Source organism: Eptesicus fuscus, chromosome 20 (assembly GCF_027574615.1).
Source record: "Eptesicus fuscus isolate TK198812 chromosome 20, DD_ASM_mEF_20220401, whole genome shotgun sequence".
In the NCBI taxonomy this organism is placed as follows: Eukaryota; Metazoa; Chordata; class Mammalia; order Chiroptera; family Vespertilionidae; genus Eptesicus; species Eptesicus fuscus.
In genome coordinates, this window is record NC_072492.1 from 49,232,087 (window position 1) to 49,245,643 (window position 13,557).

Genomic DNA, 13,557 nt, shown 5'->3' on the forward strand with positions numbered 1-13,557 from the left:
AGCGGGCACACGCGCGGCCGGCGGCCTGGGGGCGCGCCGCCTCCCGGCGCCCAAAATGTGAAGCGGGGACAGCGGAGACGCAGAGACGGCCCGGCCGGGCGCCCTCGCCGCCCCCGGCAGCCGCGCTCCCTCCCCCGCCCGCCGACCCCGCGGCCCCGACCCCGCCTCGCTCGGACTCGGCTTCGCCCGCAGCGGGTTCGCGGCCCGGACGCGGCGGGACAGGCCCGGGACGGGGCGCGCGGCCTCGCCCGGGCTCCTCGCTCCCCGCCCGCACGAGTTTGAACGATGATCACAGTCAACCCCGATGGGAAGATCATGGTCAGAAGATGCCTGGTCACCCTGAGACCGTTCCGGTAAAGTTCCCCGGGGCGCGCGGGGTCAGCCCCCGCCGGGGTGCGTGCCGGTGGCCGAGGGGCGGCCTGTGCGACCAGCCCTGGCGGCGGCCGGTGGCGCCGGGGTTCGGTTCCCGCGGGGAGGGCTGTGCAGTGCTGAGACGTGTCCGAGTGGGTCTGGTTTGGAGAGGCTCCGGGTGCGAAGGCGGGGATGGCGCAGGGGGCCCCGGATTGTGGTCCTGGGCTCCTCCCCTCCCCTCCGGGCCCTGCCCCTCCTGGCGGACGCCCCGACCTGGCGTCGAAGTTCTTGGCCCCGCATCTCTCGGCCCTGGAGCCCTGGTCAGCGCTCCCCTTCTCCCGGGCCCCCCTTCAGCGAGCACTCCCCTCTCCAAGTGGGGTGTGGGCTGTCTCCAACAGGAGCCCCTGAGATTGGATTCAACCCCCAATGCGGGCAGAGGAGAGGGGGGTCAGGGGGAGCGCACTCCGGCCTGGGCTGCTGGTGAGGGTCCAGGAGCCTGCGGCTTGGGCTCTGGGAGGGGCTGAATTTGAGGGGGCCCACCCCCTGAGGTCTCCTGATGAGCAGACCTTGCTTCTTGGGGCTCCCGCCTCTCCTGCAGTTCATCCCTCCATCCCAGGCCTGTGTGCCGCTGAGGGGACCGCCCCCTGGAAGGCAGGAGCCACGGGTACCCCCACTGTCTGGGGGGTGCGGGAGGACCCTGAGGCTGGGGAAGGGGAGCGTTCAGGAGCCCTGACCTGGGTTCCCGAGGGAGCGGCACTCGGAAGGGGTCTTGCTCCGCAGGAAACCCTCTGACCTCCAGCTGACCCGGGCTGTTGGGGGGGTCCTCACCCTGTCTCATCCCGCCCCCCCCCCCCGCACCCCATCTGCCCTGCCATCCAGCCGCTGACCCGAGCTTGACGAGCTGGCAGAGCTGAAAGGGGATCCCTCCCCCCAGGCCAGGCTGAGGAACCCCGTCTCCCCGCTGCATCCCTGGGGCCCTGCCCTGGTTCTTTGAAGATCGGGGGGTGCACAGGCTTCCCTCCCCTTCCCCTCAGGGTCTCCCTGGGCCAGAGACCCGCAGCCTCCGTGGCTCTGTGTGTCCCTTCAGATGGGGCAGCCTCCAGCCATGTCGCTCCCACATGCAGTCCCCAAGGGCAGGCGCGCTGGCCTCAGGCTGGGGTCTGGCAGAGACGCAGGGAGGTGTGGGGGGAATTCTGGCTCAAGGCTAGACTCCTGCTCCTGGCAGGTCTGTGGGCCCTGGCAGCTCAGGATCCCAGCTCCCAGGGCGGCCCATGGCCGGGGAAGGGGGCGGGGAGTGAGGGAGAGGAACCCGAGGGTCCAGCCTTGCCCTCAGGCTGGGAGGACCTTCCTGGGTGTGCGACCACCTCCTCTCACACGGCCCCTCCGGCTGCGGGGGGATCCCAGGGCCTGGCCCCAGCGGGGCCTGGAGGGTGGACAGCGCGAAGCCGGGTCCCTGTGCCGTCTCGCTGTCCTCCCTGTTGTCTGCGGGGGGGAGGGGGGGGGGGAGCTCCAGGCCCCTCTGGGCGTCTGGGTGCTGCCCCTTCTCTGACTTAGTCTCGAGCAGCTTCCTTTCAGCCTGGGTGGGAATTCTGTGGCGCTTTTATTTTCTTCGGCAATGATGTGTTTTCTTTAATGGACCAGATTTTAATTAAACACTGCTCTGCCACTTTCCAACAATGGAGATTAAGATGCATAACGCCAGTCCTGCACGGAGAGACGAACACACGTGGGATTGTGGATGGGGTGGCGGTGAGAGGGCTGAGGCCTCTGGGGTGATTGGGGGGCTCCCCATGGTGAGCGTGGCTCCATGTGAGATGGGGTTCCTTAGCCTGGCCTGGGGGGGGGGGGCGGGCGGAGGGATCCCCTTTCAGCTCTGTTAGTTCATCCAGTTCTTGGATCGATTTAAAGTCCCAGAGCAGCCGGTCAGCATGGCCCAGTTCAAGAGGTCACGGGTCGATTCCCGGTTCGATACCCAGGTTGTGGGCTCGATCCCCACCGGGGGGCGTGCAGGAGGCCGCTGATCAATGATTCTCTCTCATCATTGATGTCTCTCTCTCTTTCTCTCTCTTTCTCTCTCTCTTCTCCCTTCCTCTCTGAAACCAATAAAAAAATATATTTTTAAAAAAGATAAAATCCCAGAACAGCTGCCGCCTCTGGCCACCCCAGGACTATGCGGGGAGCGCAGTTCTCCTGTTTGGGCCCAGGACCTGGAACGGAAGCTGCAGGGGCCGGGGCTGGGGACCTGAGGGTGGCTCCCTGCTGTCCCGGCCCGACGTTGGTGCCGATGTTGGTGCTGGCACCGGGTAAATAGCCGGTCACTGGGTGTTGAGCTTGAACAGCCCGCTCTCCGGACCTCTGCGACAGCACACGCCCGCGTGACACCCACAAACAGGGGTTGGCTCACACTGACCAGGCCCCGGCACGGACTGATCAGCGACCCTGTGCCTGCTGGTGACGATGGGGGGCAGGGAGCGTCTGGGCCCAGAGGGCGCCACTCGGCCCTGCCCTGCTAGATCTTGCCGCCCGGTAGTGAGGGGGGCACACCCCGCCCCCTTGAACGGGATAAGGCGGTGGTCGCACACCCAGGACGGACTGCCGCGGCCAGGCCTGTGCCCAGGGCCGAGCGGGCCAGGCTGGATGGCCTCCGGGTGGGTTTCGCCTTGCCCTCTGGCTGGCCCCGGTCCGGCCGAACCCGTCTACACGGATGGTTCTCAGACTCCAGCGGGTCTCAGCGTGGCCGAGAGCTCAGAAAGCACAGTGCCCCCCCCCCCGCCCCGCCCTGAGTGTCTGACCAGTAGCCCCAGGGGCAGCTCAGGGACTTAGCCTCCCGCGTCTCCACGCCGATGCCGTGGTCTGGGGACCACGCTCAGGGCCTTGGCTGAGGAGCCTGACCTCCGGCCTCGGTGTGCGTCCTTGGCCCTCACGGCGTGCGGCAGCTCCGCGGTTCCTCGTGGTGGAGCTGTCTCTCCTGTGACGATGGGAGACCTGGCCGAGCTCGGCCCTGACCTGCCCCTCCCCCGGCCACCCCCCGCTTTGTGCAGCCAGTGGGGCGGCCTCACTGACGCCCTGTTCTCCCCGCAGGCTCTTCGTCCTGGGCATCGGCTTCTTCTCGCTCTGCTTCCTGATGGCGTCCCTGGGGGGCCAGTTCTCCGCCCGGCGCCCGGGGGACTCCCCGTTCACCATCCGCACAGAAGGTAGCTCCTGGGGAAGGGGCATCGGGAGTCGGTGCGCGTGTTTGTGGGGGAGGACGGAGGCCTGCGAGCCCCCCAGAGTGAAGGGCCCTCCGGGGCCCTGTTCCAGGCATCCTGCCGCCTCGCCAGTGGACGTGTGGGGGAGAGGGGCCTCGGCTGGGGCTGTGGGACCTCTGCTGCATGGACCTGGTCCCGGCTGCGGTCGCCCCTCTCCTCTCGCCCGGGCTCTCAGCCAGGGGAGGTCTCTGAGCCGCGTCGCCCAGTCGCCCAGGCGTCGGAAGAGCTGCCTGTGTTGCTTCGTTAGTGGGAGGGGGAGGGGGAGAGGAGGGATGTGCCTCCGGCGTCTGAGGTCCACGCTCTCTGTGCCTGTGGCCCAGGCTGTGGCCACGGCAGGGGGCAGGGGGCAGGCCCGTCGGGGCTCGTGTGCCCTCTCTGAGCTCCCGGGCACAGTCGGGGTCCCACGGCTCTTTGCCCGCGTGCTGCTTGCCAGGCAGTGGACGGAGGTTCAGAGCGTGGGCCTTGGGGATGGCGGACCCGGCTCGTACCCCGCTCCCCGTCGGCCTGCTGTGTGCCGCTGGCCGTTCAGAGAGGAGAGCAATGGCCGTGTTCGGGTGGGGTGAGGGGGGCTCACGCAGCACGTGGTGCGATGGGTGGTGCCCGGCAGCCTCCTCCCCAGGCGGGCTGCTCCTTCCTCCTGTCCAGGGCGCCACCGCGGCCTCGGTCAGCCGCGGGAAAGGGGAACAGGGCCAGTGGGGAAACTGAGGCAAGTGGGCTTTCCCTGCCCCTCTGGGACGGCTCTCTTTTAAGAACATCCTCTCCCCTCCCCTCTGGCTCAGCTGACTGGCTCCCCTGTCCTGTCATCGAGGGGGTCCTCAGGGGGCACTCACTGTGCCTCTGTGCCCCGTTACACTCATCCCCTCGCTTTCATCCACCCCTTCATCCACCGCGGCCGGCGGGAGTGTCAGGTGTATTAGCCATCCTCGCCCGCGGGTAGTGAGTTGATCCCGCCTCTGGCTCGCAGAGACTGCTCCCCCCCCCAACCCCCGCCTTTCTTCCCTCCCCCGATGGGGGGTGACACATCTGCTTCCGGGACTGAGCGAGGAGCGTTCAGAGTCATGCTGATGGGCCCAGCCGGCCGCTGCACCAGCCCCGGCACCAGCCCCGGGCACATGCGGGCGGAGCTGAGTGTGAGGTGGGACGTTCAGACGAGGGGCCGAGGAGGTGCCGGGGTTCCTGTGCCGGAGACGCCAGGATCGCGGCGGGAAGGGCGGCCGGGCCAGCTGTGAGGGTGCTCTGGGGGAGAGCGTGGGGGACACTGGAGGTCACCTGACCCGCCCCCGGAAGGGCCCTCCTGCCTCCTCCCGCTCACCCCCTCCCCCAGAACGTCAGGACCCCGACTCTAATACGCAGAGTCCCTCCCGCTGTTGACACGTTCTCTAGTCCGGGGAGGATGTGACAGACACCTCATCCCACGTTCCGCACACTCACCAAGGCGTCGGGCGCAGGGAGGAGGCTGCGGGAGCCGAGCTCGGGGGAGTCTAACCCGATTCCCCACCGCAGCCGGCCTGGCGGGGCCCAGGGCCGTGTCCTCCCTCCCAGCCCAGCCCCACCTGCCTCCTGCCTCCGGCCCTTCGGCCCCTTAAGGACTTCACCTCCTCCTGACGACAGGGGATGCGATGTTGTGTCTGAGGCCCTTGTCTTACCTGCTGAGGGGCTCCTTCAGTTTCCGGGGGCACTGGGGAAGGGTGGGGGGACGAGGGAGGACGGAGAGGCGGAGGAACAGAGCTCGTGTCTGGAGAGGAGGGGCCGGTGGACAGTCACCCCGTGTGTGAGTGCGAGGGGCCCCGTGGACCTGGCGTCCCAGCTGCTCGTTACACGGAAATGGGTGACGTGTGAGCTCTGCGCTGTGGCACTGGGGCCGCGCAGTGAACGCATTTCAATGTCACTGACGCCAAGCGCGGCGAGGCGACTCCGGGCAGCGCGGCAGGCCTCGCTCTGCGGACAGTCCCCGGTGGTGGCGTCCAGGGAGCCAGTCACATGGGCGGGGAGGGCGGCCGGAGCGGCGGCATGAAGCCGGCTCCCCCTGCCTTGTCCGGAGCAGATCACGTGGGGCTGCCTTCTGAGGCCTCAGGAGCTCCGGGGTCCCGCGCCATCGGTGGGCAGCGAGAGCAGCCCCTGGGCCCCAGCAGCTGGGGAGGGGGCTCGGGTCTGGGTCCCGGCGATGGGGGTGGCCTGGCGGACCCAGCGGCAGGAGAGGGGCCCTGTCTCTTGATGCTCACTCCCCTCCTCCCTCCCGATGCCCATGCCCATGAGCCGCAGGGCCTTTCCTGCCCCCCATGGAAGGACCGGAACGTGGCTGTCCTGGAGCACCCCTGGAGCGGGGACTGGTGGAGAGGGGGTGCACGTGGCCGGCCCAGCTGCCTCACCCGCCAGGGGGACCCTGAGTCGGGTCCACACCTGCTGGTTCACCCTTTGTTTTGGGGTCTGCTTCTGAGGACCCCAGCCTGAGGTGCCCCCACCCTTCCCGGAAACCCCAGAAGCTTCGGGGAGTCCACTGACGGCTCACTTGTCTCGAGAGACTCAGAGCGGGGTCCTCGGGGCCGCAGGGGGCTGAGCTGGGAGCAGCGCCCGGAATGGGCGCCTGTGGGCCGCGTGGAGGGCGGTGTCAGACCTTCGCAAGACTCGTTGGGAAGGAGGCGAGGCCTGCGCTCCCACCGGGCACGTGTGGCGCTGACGGGAGGGGGGGGGGTGATTAGGAAGGAAACTGCGGAGACCCCCGGCTGGTGGATGCGATCTCGGCTGACGCACCTCGTTTTCATTCATTTTATTCTTCGCAAGGTCTCCCCTGCCCCTCGGCCCTGGACTTGGTCTTTGGGAACCCGGAGACCCGCCTGAGAGCCAGGACACGTGCTGGATGGTCCTGCAGGGGGTCTGGGCGCCAGCGGGAGGGATGCGGGCGGCGAGGGGACGCGGTCCTGGGCCCCACGTCCTAGAGGTTCGAGTGGCGGATGGAGACCAGGGCCCGGGAACGTGGAGGTTCAGGTGCGGGGTGCATGGAAGCCGGATCCACAAGTTCGTGCGGAGCTTGGCGTCGGGGGCCTTTGAGGTACCTGCCCCACTCCTGGGCCTTCTCTGCCATCCCCCAGGCCGAGGTTACGGCTAAGCTCGATTCTGCTGAGGCCAAGCTGAGGCCCAGAGAGGCTGAAAGGTTTCCCAGTGCCACACAGCAGGGCTGGCTCCCGCCTGCAGGTGACGGGCGGGGCAGGCTCCCTCCCCTGACCCGTCCTCTTCCTGGGGAGACAGGAGTGGGGCTGGGGTCTGAGCCACCTCGGCCTGGAGACCAGGCGGCCTCAGGCGGCCCCAGGCTGCTGGGGCGTCCTCTGACTGACCCCCCTCTGCCCGCAGTGACGGGGGCGCTGGAGTCCCGGGGTGTCCTCCGCAAGATGAGCGACCTGCTGGAGCTGATGGTGAAGCGCGTGGACGCGCTGGCCAGGCTGGAGAACAGCAGCGAGCTGCACCGCGCGCCCGGGCACGGGCATGGGCACGGGCACTTGGCCCTGGACAGGTGAGGGGCACGGAGCGGGGGAGGGGGGGGCCCCGGTGTGCAGCCTCAAAACGCACTCCTAGAGCTCAGCGGGGGGGAGGGGGGCGGGGGAGCAGCCGGACACCCCCTTTTTTTTATTCTGGAGAAACTGTAATGCCGAAGCCGGTTTGGCTCAGTGGATAGAGCGTCGGCCTGTGGACTCAAGGGTCCCGGGTTTGATTCCGGTCAAGGGCATGTACCTTGGTTGTGGGCACATCCCCAGTGGGGGGTGTGCAGGAGGCAGCTGATCGATGTTTCTCTCTCATCGATGCTTCTAACTCTCTATCCCTCTCTCTTCCTCTCTGTAAAAAAATCAATAAAATATATTAAAAAAAAAAAAAAGAATAAGATCCCCGCGGTCATGCAACCCAGGGCGCCTTTCTGCGTCCCCAGATTCGACAGCGTTCACGTCGTGTCACGTCGGTGCCCGTCTTTCCTCCTTTTTAAGAAAACATCCCGGGTGGGAGCGGAAGGGCCCTTGAGCTGCTTCCCCGGAGACGAGTGCTTTCCTGGACTCGGAGCCAGGCTTCCAGAGCCTTCTAAGTGCTCTGCCCCTGCGCCTCGCACACCCGCGCTCCGGCACAGGGCGCGGGGTCTCGGTCCCCGCCCCCCCTCCCGGCAGTTTGGAGCTCTGTCCATTTTTTTTTCTTTTTTTAAGTATTGTTTTATTGATTTCAGAGGGGAAGGAGGGGGGGGGAACATCACCCCTGGGAGTCCTGCCCGCCCTCCCCTGGTGCGGCTGTGGGGGCGGCGCCGGGCCCGCCAGCCCCGGGAGATGAGCGGCGCCCGACCGTCCGCTCCTGGGAGGCGGGTTTGCCGTGTGCTCTCGCTGCTGGGGAATCACCGACACCGCGACGCCCTTTGGGAAAAGCTATCCCTCGGCCGGTGTCATTTGCTGAAAGTGTTTCCTGCTGAAAACTGTGTTTGAAATCCACACTTAGAGCAATTTGCAGGAAAGCTCCGTCTCGGCCAGTGTGGTGATGTAAAAGCCAGAGTCCCGGGCATCTCCGAGGAGAGAGGCGGGAAGGGAGAGGGAGAGAGACGGAAACATCCATGATGAGAGAGAATCATCCACCGGCTGCCTCCTGCTCGCCCCCTACAGGGATCGAGTCCGCAGCGTGGGCCTGTGCCCTGACCGGGAACCGAACCGTGACCTCCTGTTCATAGGTCGACGCTCAACCCCTGAGCCACGCTGACCGGCCCGCCAGAGTCTTAGAAGTTTACATAGAGGCACCTTCAGTGTGTGTCCGGGTGTCTTCCCGGCCGGCCTGCCCCTCCCTCCCTGCCTGCCCTCCATCTCCTGGGGGGGGGTGTGTGTGTGTGTGTGTGTGTGTGTGTGTGTGTGTGTGTGGGAGCACACACCATTTCCCAGCTCCAGTCAGGGAAATAGCGACCATCCATCATGGCCCGCAGAGCCCGCCGAGCCCGCCGAGCCCGCCGCAGAGCCGTCCGTCTCGGGCAGTTGCTCTGGCTCCGGAGAGAGAGCGGGCGGCTCCCGGGCTTGCTCCCTCCTCCCCGCATGGTGGCTGGGCTGACTCTGGGACCCTGGGCGCCTCCACCCGGACGCCCGCTGCCGTGGGCGCAGAATCGGGAGCACGGTCGCACCCTCGACCTGGCAGTTCATCCCGGGACTCCGTCTTAGGAAGACTTCGCTCCGGGGCCAGTTGGTGACACGGAGCTCATTGTGGCCTGTGTAACGGCGCCAGGAAGTTTGAGCCCGACTTCGGGGAGGAGGAGGTTAGACACGGACGGCACCTCCCTCGGCGGGCGTAGGCAGCCTCGCCAGACAAGTGTGTTGATGGGGAAAGGCAGGGTGTTTTTTTTCCTTTTTTAATCCTCACCAGAGGATATGTTTTTGTTGACTTTAGAGAGAGAGGAAGAGAGAGAGAGAGGAGCGAGAGAGAAACATTGATGTGAGAGAAACATGGATCAGTTGCCGCTGTGAGGGCCCTGGCCGGGGATCAAACCCGCCACCTGCGTATGTGCCCGCACTGGGAACTGAGCCCTCAGCCTTTCGGTGTAGGGGGACGGCGCTCCAACCGAGCCACCCGGCCAGGGCAGACGTGCGGGGATTTTAATGGTAAGGGAACATGTGAAAAAAGCAGTTATGTAATTATAGGGGTGGGTTATATAGTGTGTGAAACTGAATAGAAAGAAAACACTGCAGAGAAGACGGCAGAAAGGAGATACGTCAAAATTCCTGTCTGTGGGGAATGAGATAAGGGTTTTTGTTTTTTTTTTATGTATTTGTATTGATTTCAGAGAGGAAGGGAAAGGGAGAGATAGAAACATCAATGATGAGAGAGAACCGTTGATTGGCTGCCTCCTTCATGCCCCCCACTGGGGATTGAGCCCACAACCTGGGCATATGCCCTTGACTGGAATTGAACCCGGGACCCTTCAATCTGCAGGCCGACACTCTATCCACTGAGCCAAACTGGCTAAGGTAAGATAAGGGTTTTTGTGTTTTTTTTTTAAATTTTTGTTTTGAAAATAAGCTTTATTTAAAAACTCAAAAATTGCCAAAACCAGTTTGGCTCAGTGGATAGAGCATCGGCCTGCGGACTGAAAGGTCCCAGGTTCGATTCCTGTCAAGGGCATGTACCTCGGTTGTGGGCACATCCCCAGTGGGAGGTGTGCAGGAAGTAGCTGATCGATGTTTCTATCCCTCTCCCTTCCTCTCTGTAAAAAATCAATAAAATATATTTAAAAAAACAACAACTCAAAAATGCTTCTACACATCCCCAGCCCAACTCCAGCTCTGTTCCAACCAAAAGTGGGAAGATATCTATCATCTATCTATTATCTATTATCTATTATCTATCTATCTGTCTATCTATCTATCTATTATTTATCTATCTATCTATCTATCTATCTATCATTTATCATCTATCTATCATCTATCATCTATCATCTATCTACCATCTATCTATCAACTACCTATTGCCTGTCTATCATCTATCTATCTATCTGGCACATGTATGCATATTTCCTGGTGCGGACAGAGGAGTCATCTCAGTTCTTGCTGGGGGAGGGGCTGGCAGGCCGTGGTCATCTGTCCGGAGCCCCTACAGCACCAGGGGCTCTGGATGGGGGTGAAGAAGGGCCGAGAAGGGAGCAGTGAAAACGCAGGGGAGGGGGGTTCCCCGTGTCTGCGGGCACCTGGGTGCGGGAGTCTCCGTGTTTTTAAAGGAAAGCGCTCAGTTTCATAATAAAATAACAACTCCCAGCAGGCACGTTGGCCAGCTGTGCAGAAATCGATACCCCGTTAATTGAATGTAACCCTCGTAAATCATGGGAGGAGCTGGAATTTACCCCTCCTTCCCCGGGCGTCCTGGGCGCTAGCTCCTCCAGGGTCGGAAGGCCGGCTGGGTGGGTGATCGCCTCGAGGGCTGGCCAGAGCCCGGCGTGGCTTTCTTTTCCTTGTGATCCGGGGGGGGCGGGTTGTGGTGCTTAGTAGGCGTGCAGAAAGCTCTCACGCCAGGTCGCGCCGAGAACACAGACTATTGTGCGGCTGCAGTGGGCGGAGCCGGCGGGCCCAGTTCCCTCCGTACCGAAGGGGCGGGCCTGCAGGTCCTGAGGTCCCATCGAGCTCAGAGCTCCTGGGATTTGGGCGAGCTCCCTCCCGAACCCGGGCAGGTTCTCCAGGCTCCAGTGCCCCACGGAGGGCCATGGGAAGGGTTCGGGCACAGCGAGGGGTGGGGCACCTGTTAGCCCTCTCCCCGTGGGGCAGGGCAGGGTGGCCTCCGCAGCGGGTGCCCGCAGATCCCCAGCCGTGGCGTTCCCCCTCGAACCCCAGCCCGGGGCTGTTTGTAGGCCGCCGTGTCTCAGTCTGATTTGGGCCACGGGGGGGGGGGGGGCACCTTTATGGGAGAGAGGGGCCTCCCCAGGTCCGCGGTTCCCAGAGGAAGGACTGGGCTCCGGCAGGGGAAGGCCTGGCCCAGGACACGGAGCCGGAGGGGACCGAGCCCGGCCTGGTTGTCTGCACAGCCCGGTGGTGCTGAGAGCCGGGCGACCTCGTGACTGCCACGTGGGGGGCGGGGGAGGGTTGGGATAGCCGTGTGCCCCTGAGCCAGCCACTCAGCCTTGCTGCGCCTTGCTTTCCTCGTCTGTACAATGGGGCCATTGCAAGGAATCATGGTGTGAGGAGAACGGGCGGCCAGGGAGCGCCCCCCACCCCCACCCCGGCTCTGTTACCGTCATCATCACTCGGGGAGTGCTTTCCTCACGTCCTCCCCACAGTCTGGGGGAGCCCTGCCTCCCTGGGCTGCGTCCGGGCGTCAGGGCCCCTCCCCTAGAAACACTTAAAAAGTGGATTTACCTTCCTGCGGCCGCTAAGCCTGAGACCAGGTGTGGGCAGGGCCGCGCTCCCTTTGCGGCTCTCGGAGCGTCTGTCCCAGGCCCCTGCCCTGGCCGCTGGGAGTTTCTGGGCTCAGGAGAGCACAGCTCCAGGCTGGCCCTGGCCTTCTCCCCGTGTGCGCGTCTCGGTCCAGACTCGCCCTTGTTAGAAGGACACGGTCATCCGGGAACCGGGCTCACCCCGCCCCAGGATGACCTCACGTGAACTCCCCTAATTTCATCGGAAGTGGCCCGGTTCTCACACAAGGTCACAGTTTAAGGCACTGGGGGTTAGGGCTGCAACATGTAAATGGGAGGGGGCTCCATTTAACCCCCAGCGAAAAGGTATTTTGTGGCTGTGTTGTTAGAAAGACAAACATATTAACATTACTTTTTTGTAGGTAATTCTTTAAAAAATATATTTTTATTGATTTCAGAGAGGAAGGGAGAAGGAGAGGGAGATAGAAACATCCATGATGAGAGAGAACCATTGATTGGCTGCCTCCTGCACGCCCCCTACTAGGATCAAGCCCGCAACTCAGGCCTGTGCCCTGACCGGGAATCGAACCCTGACCTCCTGGTTCATAGGCTGACGCTCAACCCCTGAGCCACACGGTCTGGGCTAACATTACATTTAAAAGGTTTCTTTGACCTACAGTTTCCTGATTGATAAGGAAATGGAGACATTTGCATGGACCCCTGAAAGCATTGTGGTGGGCCTTGGCACTGCCCCTCCCGGGCCTGATGGAGGAGGCAGCCCCCCGCCACCCTGACCCCACAGTGACCCCACCATGGCTCCAGGTTCCCCTGGGCCCCGTCGGCTGGAGGCAGCTGCAGGCCGCCCCCCACCCATCTCCCCTTTTTCTTTCCCACTGAGCCTCTCCCAGCCGTGGATGTGCTGTGGCTTGAGGTCTCACGGCATCGACTTTTATTCTCCCTCTCTCTCTCTCTCTCTTTTTTTTTTTAAAAAAAGCTTCTCAGCGACAGAGCCTAATCATACTGGATGTGAAAATAGAAAGCTGCCCGCGTGCTCCGTCCAGTGTAATAATAGTCACGCCGAGAGTTCGTGTCGGACGAGCGGAACGTGTTCCATCAGACAGCTGCCATCTGCACTATTTAAAGCCCGAGCCACTGGGGTGCTTTGTGCAGAGGCCCTGTCGTGGGAAAACTGCTGAGTCCCCCCAAAAAGAAAGGGCTCGGCTCCGCGGCTGGACTTATGCCCCAGTCTCTCGGGGGTGGGGGGTGGCGGCTGTAGGTGGGGCGTGGCAGCCTCTGTTGAGTGCCTGCTACCTGCTGAGCATCTCACATTCCGCCCGAGGTCTCAGCCTTACGACCGCTCCTCGAGGTCGTTGAGGGCGTTCGGGGTTTCTAGGAGCCGGCCCCTGAGTTCAGAGAGGTTAGGTAACTTGCCCAAGGTCACACAGCTGTCCGGCGGAGTCAGGATTTGAATCCAGGACCTCTGACTCTGAGGCCCTCATTCTTTCCAGTACACCCCCGAATAACGTGCGAGTCACTGATCCAGGGCTTGGGCAGCCAAGGGCACCCCCAGTTATTATTTCCCTCCAACGAGAGGGGCACAGGTCAGAGGGCAGTTCCTGAGGGAGTGGGAGGGGGGGACCTGAACTCACTTTTTGTGACGGATTAAAAACCATTTTACTTCTTCTCTCTTTCTTTGTTCTGTCTATATATTTTTTATTGATTTCAGAGAGGAAGGAAGAGGGAGAGGGAGAGAGAAACATCAATGATGAGGGAGAATCATTGATTCGCTGCCTCCTGCACGCCCCCCACTGGGGGTGGAGCCCGCAACCCAGGCGTGTGCCCTGGGCAAGAGAAGCATTTGTCTTTTAACTCTCTTCTCGCTCTTGTTTGTAACTCACGGAGACTTGTGGGTTGAATTCTGTCTTCCGGAAAGTCACGTTGACGTCCGAACCCCCGATCCCTAGGGGTGGGATCTGATTTGGAAATAGACACTTTGGCCCGGCCGGCGTGGCTCAGTGGTTGAGTGTTGACCTATGAACCAGGAGGTCACGGTTCGATTCCCAGTCAGGTCACATGCCCGGGTTGTGGGTTCCATCCCCAGAGGGGGGTGTGCAG

The 13,557-nt window shown here is 63.1% G+C and overlaps 1 protein-coding gene across 2 annotated transcripts in view; it reads left to right on the top strand.

The window, feature by feature from the left end:
• Positions 1 to 285: 285 nt before the first annotated feature.
• Positions 286 to 13,557, top strand: part of MGAT5B (alpha-1,6-mannosylglycoprotein 6-beta-N-acetylglucosaminyltransferase B) — a 35,497-nt gene continuing 22,225 nt past the window's right edge. For both annotated transcript variants that reach the window (XM_008155013.3, XM_008155014.3), the window contains exons 1-3: positions 286 to 353; positions 3,433 to 3,545; positions 6,948 to 7,107. In XM_008155013.3, the coding sequence (XP_008153235.2) occupies positions 286 to 353; positions 3,433 to 3,545; positions 6,948 to 7,107 (341 nt within the window). The remainder of the gene's footprint in view (positions 354 to 3,432; positions 3,546 to 6,947; positions 7,108 to 13,557) is intronic.